The sequence below is a fragment of the Hakea prostrata genome, chromosome 2, assembly GCF_041222555.1.
Source record: "Hakea prostrata isolate BN-2017 chromosome 2, UWA_Hpros_2, whole genome shotgun sequence".
NCBI lineage: Eukaryota > Viridiplantae > Streptophyta > Magnoliopsida > Proteales > Proteaceae > Hakea > Hakea prostrata.
The window spans coordinates 67,928,986-67,946,177 of record NC_142601.1 but is presented as its reverse complement, the minus strand read 5'-3'; the positions used below and the strand labels follow the sequence as shown (position 1 = coordinate 67,946,177).

The following is a 17,192-nucleotide window of genomic DNA, read 5'->3' as shown; positions in this document are numbered from 1 at the left end:
TGTATCAAATATATATATATATATATATATATATATATATATATATATATATATATATATATATATATATATATATATATTCAGAAATAAATTTTCTTTTAAACATGTGATGAAAATTGTAAAAAGAACACATCGAGAGGGTTAGGTTTGACTAGTGCTTCCTCCCACGTTTGGGTACTTTTGATGATTCATGTGATGAAAGGTGAGATTTTTCTTATTTAATAATAGTTTGGAGGATATATTCATCTCTATTGAGAATCTGGCAAGAAGAAGAAAGTGATGATGGGAAGAATATATTATTTTACCTTATATATAGGTATTTTTAGAACAATTCTCATTGGTTGAAGTGTCCCACTGGAAAAAAGTCACAAATGTAATATAAGAACTCTATTCCTTGGTGAAAAAGATAGCTGAGTTTAAACCGAAATGAAGATCACAAAAAACCCTTTTCTCACAGGGCTGTCATGTATGATTGATGCACAAAGTAATTCAATATTCCACAAGTTAAGAGTGTTTGAGTTGTGAGTAACCAACTTCCTAAACATATGATAGAATGAATTATATTTATAGTGGAAAAAAAAAAAAGGGAGAAATAGCTTGAAAAAATAATTCTTTTCATAAAATTCTAAAGTGTGACTTATTTGGTTCATTAGAGTATGATTTTGTGAAAAAATGTAGAAAACAATAAAATGAGATCTACATTTAACACTTTTCCACCAAAATCGTTTCATTTCACGTGAATCTCATCCGATTAAATATTTGTCCATGTCTTTATTTTTTCCCACTCCAAATTTACAAACAAACAAGCCTTAGTGAAAAATGTTTGAATGTTTGAAAGTTGTTGCCTAAAAAAAGAAATCCATACATGTGATGCTTATTAAGTTTTTCCTTCTCAAACACCCACACCCAAGGACTCTTAACTGCGCGAATTTATTAACAAAAACTTCCTTATCTGAAAGACCCAACTAATGCCTAGTGCCTCTTCTTCAAACAACTCTTGGGCTTCATATATGTATCCATGACCTACCCAAATCAAACTCACAAATCCAAGTCGAAGATTGATTTCTTCCAACGCCTTACTCTGGTCAATTTGAAGGTTCATTATGAAAGTTGTTTCTCATAATATAACTTACATATGAATAGGTATAGACACTAAAGAAGCAAAACTGTGTAATATGCTAAGGAATTTCAAATATCAATGGTTAAAGCCACTTATCGTGCAACAAAATGCATGTGGTATATCCATTGCTCATGATAAAAACATTTCTTTTAACCATAATTAATAAATGCTTGTCATGCATTATTACTAAAGCATGTTTTCGACATATCATGCATTGTTATGTACTTATGTTTTAGGTCTTCTGTAACTAAAAAAAGGACACCAAGGGACCTTTTTGCTAATCTAATTAGACACTACCCTTTTGTTACTCTCTTTTTGCATAGGCCCACAAGGGAATACTGGACTTAGGCCCATGTTAATTACAAATGGGTTTTGTCAATCATTCGTAGGCCCAAAGCATGTCAGTCCAGTCCAGTTACTAGAATTGGAGCATCAGCTTTCACTGGGCTCAAACCGATGGGCCATCAAACCAATCTTTCGTCCTTATTTTCTCTTTCCGTTTGTTCCCTCAAACTATTTTTATTTTTAATCTGTAGTGGTGGGCGATGAAAGTGAAAGTGAAACGCCTTCCCCCTCTTCTTCCTTTTTTTACCCTTTTTCTAAGCAAACAAGGAATTAGATTATGTCTTTCTTTTTAAATGCTTCACAGTTCATACACAAATTACATTTGTGAACCATCTTGTTATAGAGCAAACCCTATTGGCCTTTTCTGTTTTTTTTTTTTTTTGGAAAACACAGATATTATTTTTCTGGCAAAACAAATAGTTTTTATATATGATATAAATGGAAACTGAAAAACAAATTCTTCTCTTTGGAATACTACAAGTACTTCATCAGCAGTTGAGCTTAACAATGCAAAAGCATTCAAACACGAATGATAAAAACAAAATCTGGTGACACGAGTGGAACAACTACATGCTCATTGAGAACAGTAAAAATTTAAAGAATATAGGCACACAACTGGGTTGAGATCCAAGTGCCCAGAAATATCTTTGTAGAGTAGTCTACGTTTCTTTATCTTCTCCACCATTTTTAGGAAAGTGTGTTAGTATTGAAATCCGTCAAGATAAGACATGGGGGAAGAGGAGAGGGGACAAACCAACATGAGCTATGCAACTTGCAACCAACATAGCAGGAGAGATGTGCCTTGTTTCGGGCCTTTTGGTGTCTCTGTCTCTCCAAACCACATCAATCCTTGGTTACATTCCAAGAAAAGAAGAGAATTAAGGAGCTTGGGATTTGTTGGGGATCGAACCTCCTTCAAGTTGCAATAGAAATTTCTTGAAATTGTATTGATATGTGAGAACATTGCTCCTGCTTTATCTTGTAGATCATGCTAATCTTACATGTTCTTAATTTAATCAGTAACACATAATGGGCTAATAACAATTTGAACCCAAAAAGAGGAAGACTTTTCCCTAGCTTGTGGCATGAAACTAGCTTAGCTAGCTAGCTCCTATAGTTAATTAGGGCTCTTGCAGATTAGCATTTTCTATTGTCATATTTCTATATATAGTATAGAATATGTACTGGTCCAAGGAAAATAAAAGAATTTCATTTGATGAGTTTCAAGTCGTATGCATATGAATTTCGTATGAATCAAAAAAAGGGGTTAGAGGAAACTGGCAAGCAGTATTAAAAACTAATCAATGTATTAAAATCCTGTGATCGTGTTTAAGACTTTTTCAGAAAGATTCCTTTGACTAATACCATCCAATGTCTCCCTTACCAGACATGTCATGTGTGCATGTATATATTTGTTAACAGCTAGTTAATCACGTTTTAAATTATGTGCATCTGAAACAAATTACACGCTAATTAAGCAGAGATTGAATTCATCAACTCCATCACATTCACTTTTTGAGAAGTTCTAATACCACGGTTGTCTCAAGTCTCAACATTAACATATTGGAAATGAATCCAAATCCAAATGGGCATTCTCACCTCCCTAAACAATGGCTTCCATGTTCCTCCTCATTCACGTGTAATTGTGTAAACCTATTAATTAACTTAATTACTTATCCTTAAGAAGCCATCACATCTCAACGGCATTTATTCCTCCCATGCACCGATAATGACAGCTACGTACCTATAGTCTGTGATTTAATTAATCACAAACAACTGGTTAAATATAAAAGTCCAAATGGCATTTTTGGAATCTTTTGAAGCATCGAATAGTTTGTGAGCTCTGATAATGAAATATGGGATAGTTCGTCCAGTTGTGATACATCGTGTGATCCATGTTGGTCGGCTGCAGGATCCAAGATGTTGTGAAACCATTGATTGTGGAATAATGTAATTAATGGACCATTTAGGCTGAAATGCATTGTGGGTATTTTAAAAGGAATTATCATATGAAGTGGAACTTAAGTAGCTTCTAGGTAAGATGTTTTAGCTGGCCATGGTTTCTATAGTAGTTTATGCAATCCTTCAAAATAAAATTGAAAACCTAAGACCAAGTGTTATTGATGGTTTTGGGCTGAAGGAACGACACGGTGAGAGAGAAAGATAGAGAGATGGATAAGTGGGCATGGCTAAGACAACTGTGGGAGATGAAGGAGATTTTTGGCCAGAAGTTCTTAACTTGTTTCCTCCCTCCTTGCATCCTTCCCAACAATTTGTCTGGTCTCTCTGTCATTGTTACCGGCGCAACTAGTGGTATCGGACTTCAGACGGCACAGTAAGTAACTCACTCACTCACTCTCTCTCTCTCTCTAACTGCATCCATGGTAGAGAATGAATTAAAGGCTCCATTTAGGAAGAAATCAAATTGAAATTTGAGTTCCTTCTCTGTTTGATGAAGCATAGTCAAGAAGGCATATGTAATATGGTCAACTTCGTTTATTCTTGCAAACATATTGCAACTTTTCTGTCAAATAATGTGGCTTTCTGAAGGCCATATTGCAACCAGGCCTAACTTTCTAAGATGGTCTTGTAATAGGGAACTTGCTAAGGCTGGGGCTCATGTCATCATGGCTTGCAGAAATACCAAAGCTGCAAACAAGATTGTATGTCAGTGGAAAGAAGAGGCACAGAATAGCATAGCTCCTAATGTAGAAGTAAGTTGCACCATGGCTAGCTAAGCACTCCTCTATCCTCATTTGAAGATACTGTCTTTTGTCTGTGTTTCTGTGTACTGTGTTAGTAACATTTCTTAATCAACACAGGTGATGGAGTTGGATCTTCTCTCCCTCTCTTCTGTCCGGCGGTTTGCGGCCGCTTGGGAGGAACGTGGACAACCCTTGGATATCCTGATCAACAATGCCGGCATCTACCTAATGGGAGGTAAGACTGAAATTAGCTTTGACAGTACTGATCACGAAAGCTTCGTCCGCAAATGGTGGTCATATTAGTTTTTTAAAGTTCCATGGAGTTTAATATATACATTAAAATGGATTTGTTGTCAACATCATAGTTTGGACGAAAGCTTCATCTACATATATATCGTGTAATGTCCAATCTTGATTAGGATATGTCACCTTGCTTAATTAATTTATAAACCCTAATTGATTTCTGAATGAAGGAGACGTTTCTACTTCTTTAGTTTCTGTATTCTTATGGTTGGTAACATTTGAATTATAAGTCAAGGCCGTTCAAACAAGGAAATTTTCTTTCTTCTTGCACTTAACCCTACAACTTTTAAATTTTCCACTCTTAATCTATATGACAGAGCCACAAAGATTTTCAGATGAAGGGCTGGAGCAACACATTCAAGTGAATCACATCGCCCCAGCACTGCTGACTCTCCTCCTCTTACCATCGCTACTCAGGGCTCCATCCTCGCGAATAATCCATGTTAATTCCGTGGTAGGTAGCTTATATATTCCTATGGTTAATAGTTAAAACCATAAATATGATGAAAGAGATTTTTTCCTTTTAAAATAATTGGTTTATATTTGTTCATGTAGGCTCATCACTGTGCAGTAGTGGAGTCCAAATACTGGAATAACAGGATTGAGGAACACAAATTCAGCAGTTTCAAAGCCTATGGCGCCAGCAAACTAGCTCATGTACAAGCAGAAACCTTCTACTCTAGTTGTGAATATTTTTTTGTTATGAGCGAAGGAGCCAATAGGTTATATTTAACCATTTCCAAATGATTAATCTAATTAGAGAAGTGATTTTAACACCTGACCTGAGATCAACGTAGGTTCCCTCCATCAGAGAAGAATCAATTTCTAATAGTTTCTTAAAGAGTCAAGATTAATTTTAAGTAATCAGCTTGTAACACTTATGATATTCAATTCCTTCATCATCAATTTTCTTTTCCTAATTCATTTATATTTCTTCTAACCTGGAACAGATTATGTTTCTTAAGACCCTAGCCAATAAGCTTGTGGAACAAAAGAAGACTTCTATTCAATGCATTGCTGTACATCCAGGAGTAGTCACTACCAATTTGGTAATTAAAATATTAGATCAGTAATTGTACTTTGTTTAGATATGAAATAATTTATGGATAGTTAATTTGTTTACATCCCTTGTCTTTAAACATCTCTTCAGGTTCCTGCATTTCAGAAGAAGGCATTTTGGATGTTTGATGCTGCTGAAGGTAAAGGAAAGAAAATTAAATTACAGAATTTGTAACAATTTTAAGCCAACTATGTATATCATTTTTAATCTATATATCAATCTAATGACTTGCTACTTTGGAAGCAAGGTGCCAGAAGTGTCCTCTATTGTGCAACAAGTGCTGATGTGGTGGCTCATCTGTTTAAGGGATTTGCATATTACTCTTGTAACTGTAAGCCAGCAAGAATGTCTCCCCATGCAGCTGACAAGGATTCATGCTTAGAGGTCTGGCAAAAAACGATGGAGATATTGCAAGTAAACAGTGATTACTTATGTCATGTAATGGCTAATATGTATGATAATAGTCACGATTAAATCAGATGATGCAGAAGAACATGTACTACCCTAATTGTGGCGACAGAGAATCTATCTATAAACAGTCTATACGTACTTGAGGTTGTCGATAACATCAAAGTAATGCTTATCTTTTTATAATCTTTTACTTATTCTAATATGATCAACAAAATAGAATCTTTGGAGTAGGTTAGATTCTCATGGCGGAGTAGGTTAGATTCTCATGTTCCACATTTACGAATTCAATCGTCAAGCAGCATAAAATAAAGAAAACCAACAAAATGTACAAATGACACATTGATGTCATTTTCCATTCTATAGTTGCCTGAAGCATCGCGTACATGTGTCTGAATGAATTTTCTTCACTGAAACCTAGCTGGTTCCACCAATTTGGCACTGAGAAACAAAGACTACTTCCACTTGTAAATCTCGATCATATCTTTTACAAGATTAAATAATTATTGTGGTGAAGAACAAGATAAATTATATTACTTATTGCGGTGAAGACAAATTTTACTAAAGATATCTCATCAGCCAGCCTTGTAAGGATAGCCCACTCATCATGCCTACCTTATTGACTACGGCTGGTAGTGTAGAAAAAATCCAAGTACTCAGAGCTTCATCATGATTGGCCATAAACTTTCTGTTATAATCATATGGCATCTAACCAAGAGTGATGTCCATAGCACTAAGAATTTTTATGTCAAATTCTAAAACTAAAATTTCTTTAAGGTCACTCACTGTACGATGAACATAACCGAGAACCAACAATGTCATCACATATAAATAAATAACTGCAATCTTATTCGACACAAAATTATAGTAAAGACATTTATCTAAGTAGTTGGCCAACTCTCTTTATACTTTTATTAAATTCATATTATCAAAATTTAAGCACTTATTTAAGACCATACAATGACTCCGTTTAATTTAAAGACTATATGTATAGGATGTAGAATCTATTGGTAACACACAAAACAGTTATGTGGGTGCTATTTACGTGCTATCCCATATATGTGGGGTTCTAGAACAAACAAATTAGGCACAGAGACCATTTTAATGTCAACATCTGAAAACCCAGCTTCAGAAATGAGCTTTCCTGTCTGCCTTGTAAGATGACACCCATCACTAACAAGCTTCTGCAACGGATTAAAAATACCCTGGAAGAATCTCAGAGTTGTTTGATCTGCAAAATGAAGGGCATCCACTGGTTTGTCAACATGAGCTACAACACCACTACAGGCACTACAGCTAACATTTGTCAAAAAGTCAACAACACTAAATACCTTGTGCAGCGACGTGCTCCAAGAAAATGAAAAGACCACCTGGTTTCAGTACCCTCTTCACCTCTGTTTATGATAGTGAAGGCAAACATAAGCAACTAGAAATTTTTATAATCTTCTGTAAATTTTAGAAGCCTTCTACACCTGCTTAGTGGATGACACTAGCAATTTTAATACATGGGTGGTAACAGCATAACGGGCTCCATATGAGCCAACACATTAAGCTTGGGTTGCTAGCGGAAAGGTACTGTCATAAGAGCTAATAGGGAAGATGCAGCAAAGATGGTCACAGATCCTTTGGAGTTGCTTCTTCAAGAAATCTTGTAGTTATAGCTTCAAAGTGTGAGATGGATTGTTTTTCTTTTTTTAAGCTACATTACTGAATAAAAATAAAAATAAAAATAAAAGGGTGGAAAAATACTTAAAAACAGAAAAAAGAGAGCATATATGGTGGATTCTAAAGTAGGTTGTGAGAATCAGCATTCGCTGTGATTCGTCTCGGTTCTGATTCAATTCTTTAAAGGCTTCGATATCTCTCCACACGCACAGATCACCCACTTATGCAAAGAGGAGAGATGATAAAAAAAAAATTAAAAATCAAATGATTTAACCAGTGCAAAAAAAACCAAACATAAGCATTTGACGTCAGAAACTTGCTTCCCCTGCATCTCAAGCTAAGAGCTCAAGCCCTACGGAATTTGATATTCAGTTTTAATTTAAAGAAATACATGGATACATAAAAATAACAATAAATGTTAAAAGAAAAACAGCAATAAGACTAAAAATAAATACCTTGAAGTGTCAAATTAACATCTTGAACAGAACATAATACAAGAGTTCCAACAACTGCATCCATGGATGCATCACTTACTGGCAATGCCTCACCAACCTGCAGAAAATATTATGGCTTGAGATACTGGAAATTTCCAATTAGTATAACAACCTTGAAGAGAAAAAGACACTCAGACAATGCCAGCTCTGAAACTCTAGTCACAACAAATCAATTTCCATGTAGAACCAAGAATCAAAGACCAAGTAATCTCATTGGTTGCTTACTACCCAAAAAGTAATCTCATTGGCTTGCTATCAGTCAGCAGTGCCAAAATCCAATTATTCCAAGATGGAAGTGGGAACTCTCAGAACTATGAGTTTTATTTTTATTTTTTTTAATTCTGATTTGGCAAAGTGGTGATCTACCATTAACTGGCGTATCAAAACAGAACAAAGGCAAGCAAACTTTAAGCATTTATTTGTCTTGCTCCATAAGAAATACTATTTTAATTATGTAAGAGGTAATATTTATTTATTTATTTATTTTCAGTACCTTGGGCCAAGAATGCCCGGTACAATAGTAGTCTAAAGTCGGCCAAACATTATGAACCATAGAAGCTCAACCATCAACACAGTGTTAGTTGCCCATATCTCAAACACCAGCACAGTTAACCAACCAAACTTTGAGGACAAAGCCACCCCATCTCCTCTTACAATCTCTTTAGTGCAAAACAACAAGAAAAATAACAACATAATGACCGACCAGTATCCATCTGCAAAGAAATAACCACAATCTAGACCTAACTGCCGAGCTTTTCTCACAACCCTAGAGGCACAGCCAAATTTTCCACTTTCAGGAAACATAAAACCTTCAACAGAAGCCAAAAAATTTGCTAAGGAAAATGAATCCTTTCCTTCAATTCCTTGAAACTCTAAGAAAATGATTTCCAAAACTCAACACATACAAAATGAATGAAAGAGCAACAAAAGACCGTGAAGCAACAGATGATGCAGCATCCACTGTCTCTAGATAAAAACTGCTAAACAAAGTGAAATGAGAACTATTAGCAGATTTATCTGGAGTTAAATAAAAATAACAGCAGCAACAACTAAGGCTTATCCCAAGTCCGCAACTAAACGATGTCAACTAGTTAAATAAAATAAGTGTGGCCATAATTGAGGCAAAAGTAGTAAGGCTTCAAAACAGCATGCTTTCATTTCGAAGAATTAGAGTGGATACAGACTAATTGAGGGACCACATGACCACAGAGACAAGATTTTTATTATTAGAAGGAAAGTTCTAAGTTAAGTTGTAAGGAAAAAGCTGCACCATTTGTATAAAATTAAAATTTTCTGGTGGTAGACCTGCAGCAGTAGCTGCTTCACGAGCATACTTTTCCATTTCTTTGTTTGGATCTATTCCATAAACCTGGACATCACCACTATAATATTTGAAATTGGGACCAGTCCCAATACCAAGCTCTAGCACTTTACTATTCCTTGCTCTCAACCTAGAGAAAAGTTCTGCTTTGTAACCTGCAACCTACAGAATAAGAAATGATAATGCAATCAGAATGCATGCAGATTGAATATAAATCTAAATACCAGTTGTACTAATAAGTCATACCTGTACAGTAGTAAACATGCAAACTACTCACTCTTTATACAAAATATATTCCGCAATGAATAATTTATCAGGGATCATTGAAAGAATTGTGTTGTGCATGGATTAGCTACTAACCTTTTCATCATAAAATTTCATGCAACTAGCTGCCATCCGAGAAATCAACTTCTCGTACCATTCTGATCTTGGGGGATGAAACCTCTTCAGTTGAGCCTGCAAAGATAATTCTGTCATTTGTATGTAACTGGCCTGATTGAATAGCAGGTTTCGATCAGATAAAATAGTTTCCCTTTTGAATTCAAGGATCACAAAATGACATAGAGGAAATAATAGGGTTAACTTAGAACCAAAGTTCCTCCTCCAAATAATAGTTCTACCTCACAGCAACAATAGGAATTGATCTGTTCAACTCCTTGAAGCTTTGATCGTATGCTTATTGTTTACTACTCATCACCAAGTTAGAGGTTCACACTCCGTATTCACTCTCCACCACTCACATACAAAGGAGAGATTGTGTTTTTGCCACAGGAGTGGGGAGGCTCCAAAAATCATTAGGGTCTCTCCTCCTCTCAATTTATATAACAGCCCTATTTGGACTAGGATTACCTATGGTTTTATGACACACAAAGTCAATACAGCCCCATAAGTTGAGTTATAAATGAATATCAAGCTTAATCAACAGAAGTTTCCTATAGAACCCTATTGGTAATTGAAGGTTATTTCTCTGATAACATAACTAATGACAACATAATGGTTATAGGGCCAGATTACTAGAGAATATGGAGGCGTCTTAGATGACTTGGAAGCCACCTGAACATTGTGCTGAATATAGCAGCAAACAGGTGAAGTTTCAATCTTGAAAACAGAGAAGGTAAAGGGAGATCCCCCAGTGGTGTGGAAAGGGGAAAAAGAAAAAGAGTAATTGGAGTGAACTGGTTAACAGAACTATAACAGTTTGAACATAAACTTCTGTTTTTGCAGAATGCATTTTCAAATCCACAAAATGAGCTATTAAAGTAAACAAATTCCATTAGATGATTCTGGAAAAATGGTAGGTGTTATACCCACTGTACGCCCCTCAAGAACGTGCGGTGTCTATGAACAATGAACTGTCATCTAGAAGGCTAACATGTAACCTTTTTTTTTTTTTTTTTGGTTGTTGTTGTTGTGGTTGTTTGTTTGTTTGTGTCTGGCCAGGTAGCTTATTTGGTTATGCTTCAACACTTATTGACTGATCTTGCTCTTCCATATCCACCCCCATCATTTAATGTGACAATATGAGAGACATACACCTTGCTGCCATCCCTCTGTTTCATGGTCAAGCATAATACTTCAGCAGATTTAACTCTTTTTTTCCTCCTCCTGTTTCTTCTTCTTCTCATTTTTTGTGTGTGTGTGTGTGTCTGTGGGGCCAGGTAGCTTATTTGGTTATGCTTCAACACTCATTGACTGATCTTGCTCTTCCAAATCCACCCCCATCATTTAAGGTGACAACATCAGAGACATACACCTTGCTGCCATCCCTCTGTTTCATGGTCAAGCATATAATGATAGATTTTTAATATTTTAAGGAACTACTAGCCAATAAAAGGTTACATGTTAGCCTTCTAGATGACAGTTCATTGTTCGTAGACACCGCACGTTCTTGAGGGGTGTAAAGTGGGTATAACACAAGTTGGAAGACCTGAGTCTGACTAGCCACCCAAAAAATAAAGAGTCTAACTCAACCCCTTCACATCAGCCTGTCACATAGAACCTCATTCTATCTCCTTACTGTAATCTTCCAATTGTAACCAATCTTATCTTGCTCTTATCCTATCTTTATTTCAGTTAAAAACCACCAATAGCTATGACATTATAAAATATACATAAAAATAAGTGTGTGTAGGGTTAAAATTCATATAAGTTGAGGATAAGATCATAAGAAGCAGCATACTGCATCATAGCCTCGTAGGCCTCTAGCTCAGTGAATTTGAAGGAAAAATTGGTTGAAAAGCTGATCCCAAAGCTCCTACGAAATGGCATCCCACATAAACACAGATCACTGGCACATTAAGTTCGGTCATTCCCAGTATCCTGTATCCAAGACGAGTCATTTTGGATTGTACCGTTCCTGGTTGATGTTGTATAGGAGGCTGAACCAAATTAAATAAGGTTTGATCTGCATATTTTCAAGTCAAGACCTCATAAACTTATTTCAGGAGTAACAAGGACTCGGCATTAAATACAGGCGCAGGTTTGTTGAATGCAGTATCCATCTACACAATTCCATCTCCCAATTGTGTCTCACGCCTTGGTGCTAATTTTTCTGTTTTACACTGTAGAGTAGTAAAATTCGAAGGGTGACGAATACTGATATTTTTTATTAGGCAGAATTCCTATACACCTACATGGAGACCACTTCTCAGGCTCCTATTAAACTAGCACCCAGCAGCTCATTTGAAGCCCAAATTTCCTGAATCCTTGAATCAAGATGTCCTGCTCTATGTATCACTATATTATACTCTACAAATAGTTTGATCAAATATGGTTCTTTCTGGACTACTTCAAGTTTTGACAGCAAGACCATTGGAGAAAAAAAAAACTTAAATGGAGGGTTATGTCAATATGGTTAAAAGAAAGGGACATCAAAGTTGGCACATGGCATATGCCACCTTCTACCTCCAATAATCAGAATGCCTAATCAGCTGCCTATGTGGTGAACGCAAGGGGAAGATGCATATACAAAAGAGCTGCCATAATAAGAATGTAGAAGCCCTTCTTTTTCTTTTTCTTTTTTTTTTTTTTTTTTTTTTTTTTTTTTTTAACTTTTTTCATGGCCAATTTAGCAGTGGAGGTACACGTATATTGAGCAAGGAAACACACACACAAAAGAAAAAAAGGGACTGGAAAAGAAAATTCTAATTCTGCTTAGGGACAGGCTTTACTACCTGTAACCTGTTGGCATCTTCATTGCCAATCAACAACGGGTCTACCAGCTTGTTTGACATAGTGAATCTGCAATCTGACCTGTTATGAAAATAGTATGAGATACAGATGCACAAAGTGATTATAGATTCAGAAATAATTGGGGAACATGAATAGAAAAGAATTTAAGAGAACACTTCTGAAAAACATTTTCATATCAATTAATTAAAACAAGAGAAAACATGATATTCAAAAAAAAAATAGTGTTATCCTCCCATAATCAAGAAATTTTCAATGTAGGGAGAAGATCATTATGAGTGTCATTCTAATGAGAAACAAAGAGTCTAGAACAACAACTATGCCATGTTTTTCAGTTAGATACTTCAAAGCATGGAACTTCCAATGACTCGATCATTTTTCACTTATAGAAGTTGTGAAAAGATATTAGTTCATGGAAAAGAGGATATGATTTTAAAAGGTGAGGACTCATACTCTGGCTACTGCAAAAAAAAAATCAAGCATGATCAAAATTTGTTGACGATAGATTACTTATATATATATATATATATATATATATATAACGATAGATTACTTTTATACTTTTATATATATGTATGTATTGCCAATGCTAATAAGATATCTGGAGTTTCTGATGCTGAAAATAAATTGAACAGAACCCTCTTCTCATAGCATTTGCATTTACAACAACTAAGACTTTCAACATCAGGAATTTGAAGTAAAAATAAAGTAAATAACTTTGAATATCGTTACAGATTGGTATAGGATCCAACTATACAACTATGACATTATAGTAAATGGGTCCACAATATATTTCTTTTTTGAGAGAGAGAGAGAGAGACAGAGAAGAAAAAGATGAAGAAGTGAGTAGAAAATACACACACTAGAAGCAGTTCTTTTTTGACTCCTCAACCGAGATTTTTTATGTGATGAAAATTTTATAGCTGCTGCCCAGACTGTAATAAGTTTAAGAGTTATAATGTATTAATTGAAAGGAACTTCAATTTTGAGAACAGATGCTTGACCTCACAGTTTGACTATTCTAAAGCATACAAGCAAGTCATCCAATTGTGATATGATCAGCAAAAGCAATTTAAGAACTTACTAGTGTAGGCAAACACTGAAATTAAGATCGAGAAAATTTTGTCTGTTTATTTGGGGTTGAAATCTCAGGACCTTGGGGTTGAAATCTCATCGACCGAAAAAGTTTATTTTAAAAGCACTTAATGGACATAGTTATAGTGTTATACATTTTTTTGAAGATCAACTACAATAAAATATGATCTAATCTTTAGTATTACTCATCTCTACAATCCACAAGAATATCTACATGCAGATCTATTTCAGACTCAAAAAGTTGTTCATCTGTTAAGATTGTTAACACAAACATCAAGAAACACAACCAGACAGAATAGATTCAAGCAAAGATTACACAGCAACATAATGTGGTTCACACACCAAAGTGAAGGATCACATTTGCAGGTGAAGCCAAAGATGATTTGCCACGTGATGGTAAAAATGCATGTAGATCTCTTAAGAAACACCAAAATTCACAGCAAGAACTCTCCAGAAAACCCTAACTCAAAAACTCTCAAATCTCACATCTTTCTTTCACTCAAACAAGAAGCAATTTAAAAATAGAAAAACTAAACTCCTTCAAGTAGGGTCAATTCTCTGGGTGTCGTGTCACCAAGCCCTCTACTAACAACACAAGCCACACCAAAATTTCCCTTTCAGATTGCCACCAAAAATGTCGGAGTGGCACAATATTCAGAATAGGTAAAGGAATTCAAGATATGCATGACAAACACTTACAACAAACGATGGTTGTAGTTCCTTGAATGCTTAACCTCTATCTACAATGCAAAGGAGACGAAAAATGACCAAGTAAAGTAAAGCTTCTGTCTTGGAACCCGATGAATTTGTACGAGCATTTTAAAAGACAAAGGATAGTGATGGATTTGACTCGATAGACAGAACTATTATATAAGAAAGTAACAATTATGAGTAACCCCAGGTACTTTGCCTACTCTACCAAAAGAAAAGTTTCCAATGCCAACTCGTACACCCACCCATCGATTTAGAACGAAAAAACAAAACTAGAATTGAGTTAGGAACAGGCTGTTAAGTGATAAAATGGCATGCGACTAGAACTTGAAATGTCTGACCCAGAAGGTACTACAGAATCAAGAACAATCAGAACAGAACAAACACAAAACATCCCGAACAGGGCACTTGGAAACTTGATAATTGCGGCATTTTAGATGCTGGTTCCAAAAATTTATCCATTGACAAGAAGATTCCAAGCGAAAATAGCTGATAAAAATTTCTCCCAGTTAAGAATAAACCATGCAAACAAGACGATGAAGCACGAATTCAACATTCCAGAATGAAACTAAACAAAAGCTCATACTCTTTAAACAACGGAGGCACTCCCACTCTAGTTGTTCGAATACTGTACCTCAATTACGCAAAAGCGAACATCGTCTGGAACAATGGACGACGACCAAGATTGGATTTTGGAGGGCCAATAACCCTAATTGGCTATGAAATTCATCCGTCATTGGGTTTCAACCGTAAGGTTTAAATGCCACTTGAATTTACAAATGTCTGCATATGGGTCCTCCGAAATGGGATTCCTGTAGAGTAAGTAGAAGAATGCAGCGACGCAGAAATCTGTGGACGACTGAAACAAAGCCATGGAGAGCAATGCCTCCTGCGCTCCGGGAAAGAGACACATATCTCATGTGTAAATGATTTTGGATAACAGACAGAGAAGGCCATTAGTACCATAAATGTTCTCTCGCTCATACACCTATCACTGCCGACTGACAACAGAATCCTTCGGATTCACCTATCAGTCTCCAACAAAAGGAGAATTAGAAGAACAAACACCTAACTGCTAGAAGACTGATACGTAACGGCCTACCCAGTACCCAACCTGGGGCTCTCTTGATTTAGAATTAAACCTCCTGCCAAAGTAACCTTGTCTGAGCCATATGTAATATTTTTATTTTTTCTATATATAAAAAAGTACCATAGGCTTTTTTTTTCTATTTACTTATTATTATTTTTTTTTCAAAGAGGCCCTGAAGATATTTGAATTAAAGAACAGAATTTGTATTTTTGTTGTCTGATTTTATGGTTCAGCCCAAAACAAATCTGGTAATCTGTACAATACCCGTCTAGAATCCCATTTGTGAAAGATATACAAGATATTACCAAAGAGTCGACATGTTGACAATGATCACCATTTCTTAGTGTCAGGGTTAGATTTTCTAATGATATCTGTAAATTATATATATACAAAAAGTATCCTGAAAATATAGTTGAGGTGTGTTATAAAATTCAAATCCAATAAACAAAAGATGTACAAGATGACTATTACAACCCCATATTTGTTAATATTTTGATGCAGGTTGTTATAATTATAATAAATAAATAAAAACCCAAGTTCTTATAACATTAATAGAATTAGAACAAGTTAGAGAAAAACAGAGTGGAATCACATAAAATCAAAACAAAAGAAGAACGAAAGAGAGGGATTCTGAGGCTTACCTGGTGATTAGCAATTGCAGGTATGTGAAGTATGGGAGGTAGATTGAGGATGCAATTGTGTGATCAAGAGATGGAAAAAAGAATTGAGATTTCAAATTATAAGCACACACAATAGAATTGAAACGTCTGAAGCAATACTTCGTGAAAGAAGAATCTTATTAAAATACCACAGATGCTTAGGCATGCTCAATGTAGTAACAGATTTTCTATCGTCATCATAGTGGAGTACTGTATGCGTTTTCCAACGTCAAATTTTCAAAAACGCTATAACTTCTCAGCTCACGGCTGCGACCTTCAAGATGATTAATAAATATTAGAAAGAAAGAAAAAAAAAGGGTCGACTACGTTTGAACTTTGAAGTTTGAAGTCAACATTTTAGAATAAGCACATCGTAATTCGAAAGAGAGAGACAGCTTTGGTTCTCTGGTGGGCCGGTGGGCTTGTACATTAACCTGTTCAAGTCTATTTGTGTTCTTGGGCCTTGGATAAATAAGCCCATGTATATGAACTATGCCGGTTTGCTCGGTTCCAATCTGGCCCACATGATAGTATTAGGCCAACCCAACACTCCATTGGAACTTTTTACCCCTTGCTATTAAAATATCAACTCCATTTCAAACTTACAAATATTTAGTCAAATGCCCAACAACCTTGTTAACATCAAAACCAAAATTTATTTATTTATTTGTCTTTTATGAATTTAATATTTTCAGATGGATAAGATTTTTTTTTCTGTCTTGTCAATTATAATTTCAGTTTAAAATTTTCTAAATACTTCACCAAAAAAAATATCTACACAACTTGACAAAGTCATCATGCGGCAACTGAATTCATTCATTCACGATTGAGTATTGACACAAAGGGGCTCATGTTTTATGAATCTGGATCATCACCCCGTCAAGGGAGCACAGAACCCATCACCCAACCCCTGGGTCCCTGTATTTATGGTGGTAAAACCGTGGGGGAGCACAGCATGCTCCCCATACGGGTAACTGATCCGGACTCATGTCTTACCTCTTTCATATTTGCATGTAATTTTCAACTG

The 17,192-nt window shown here is 35.5% G+C and overlaps 2 protein-coding genes across 3 annotated transcripts; one reads left to right on the top strand and one right to left on the bottom strand.

Annotated features, from left to right (window-relative positions):
• Nucleotides 1-3,352: 3,352 nt before the first annotated feature.
• Nucleotides 3,353-6,161, top strand: LOC149025941 (dehydrogenase/reductase SDR family member FEY-like). 2 transcript variants are annotated; one of them, XM_089143223.1, is made up of 8 exons: nucleotides 3,353-3,800; nucleotides 4,062-4,179; nucleotides 4,288-4,405; nucleotides 4,791-4,927; nucleotides 5,029-5,130; nucleotides 5,424-5,522; nucleotides 5,624-5,672; nucleotides 5,777-5,901. In XM_089143223.1, exons 1-8 carry the CDS (start codon nucleotides 3,637-3,639, stop codon nucleotides 5,815-5,817), a joined length of 828 nt encoding a protein of 275 aa, XP_088999349.1. In that variant the 5' UTR covers nucleotides 3,353-3,636; the 3' UTR covers nucleotides 5,818-5,901. The 2 variants fall into 2 exon arrangements, with proteins under 2 accessions (XP_088999349.1, XP_088999347.1); XM_089143221.1 differs by having other exon boundaries at nucleotides 3,354-3,800; nucleotides 5,781-6,161.
• Nucleotides 6,162-6,628: 467 nt separating this feature from the next.
• LOC149025940 (uncharacterized) lies at nucleotides 6,629-16,201 on the bottom strand. Its single transcript, XM_089146166.1, has 7 exons — nucleotides 16,148-16,201; nucleotides 12,595-12,673; nucleotides 9,782-9,877; nucleotides 9,371-9,583; nucleotides 8,062-8,158; nucleotides 7,273-7,335; nucleotides 6,629-7,172 (listed from the first exon to the last, which is right to left on the bottom strand). Exons 2-7 carry the CDS (start codon nucleotides 12,652-12,654, stop codon nucleotides 6,979-6,981), a joined length of 723 nt encoding a protein of 240 aa, XP_089002292.1. The 5' UTR covers nucleotides 12,655-12,673; nucleotides 16,148-16,201; the 3' UTR covers nucleotides 6,629-6,978.
• Between the last annotated feature and the right edge of the window lie 991 nt (nucleotides 16,202-17,192).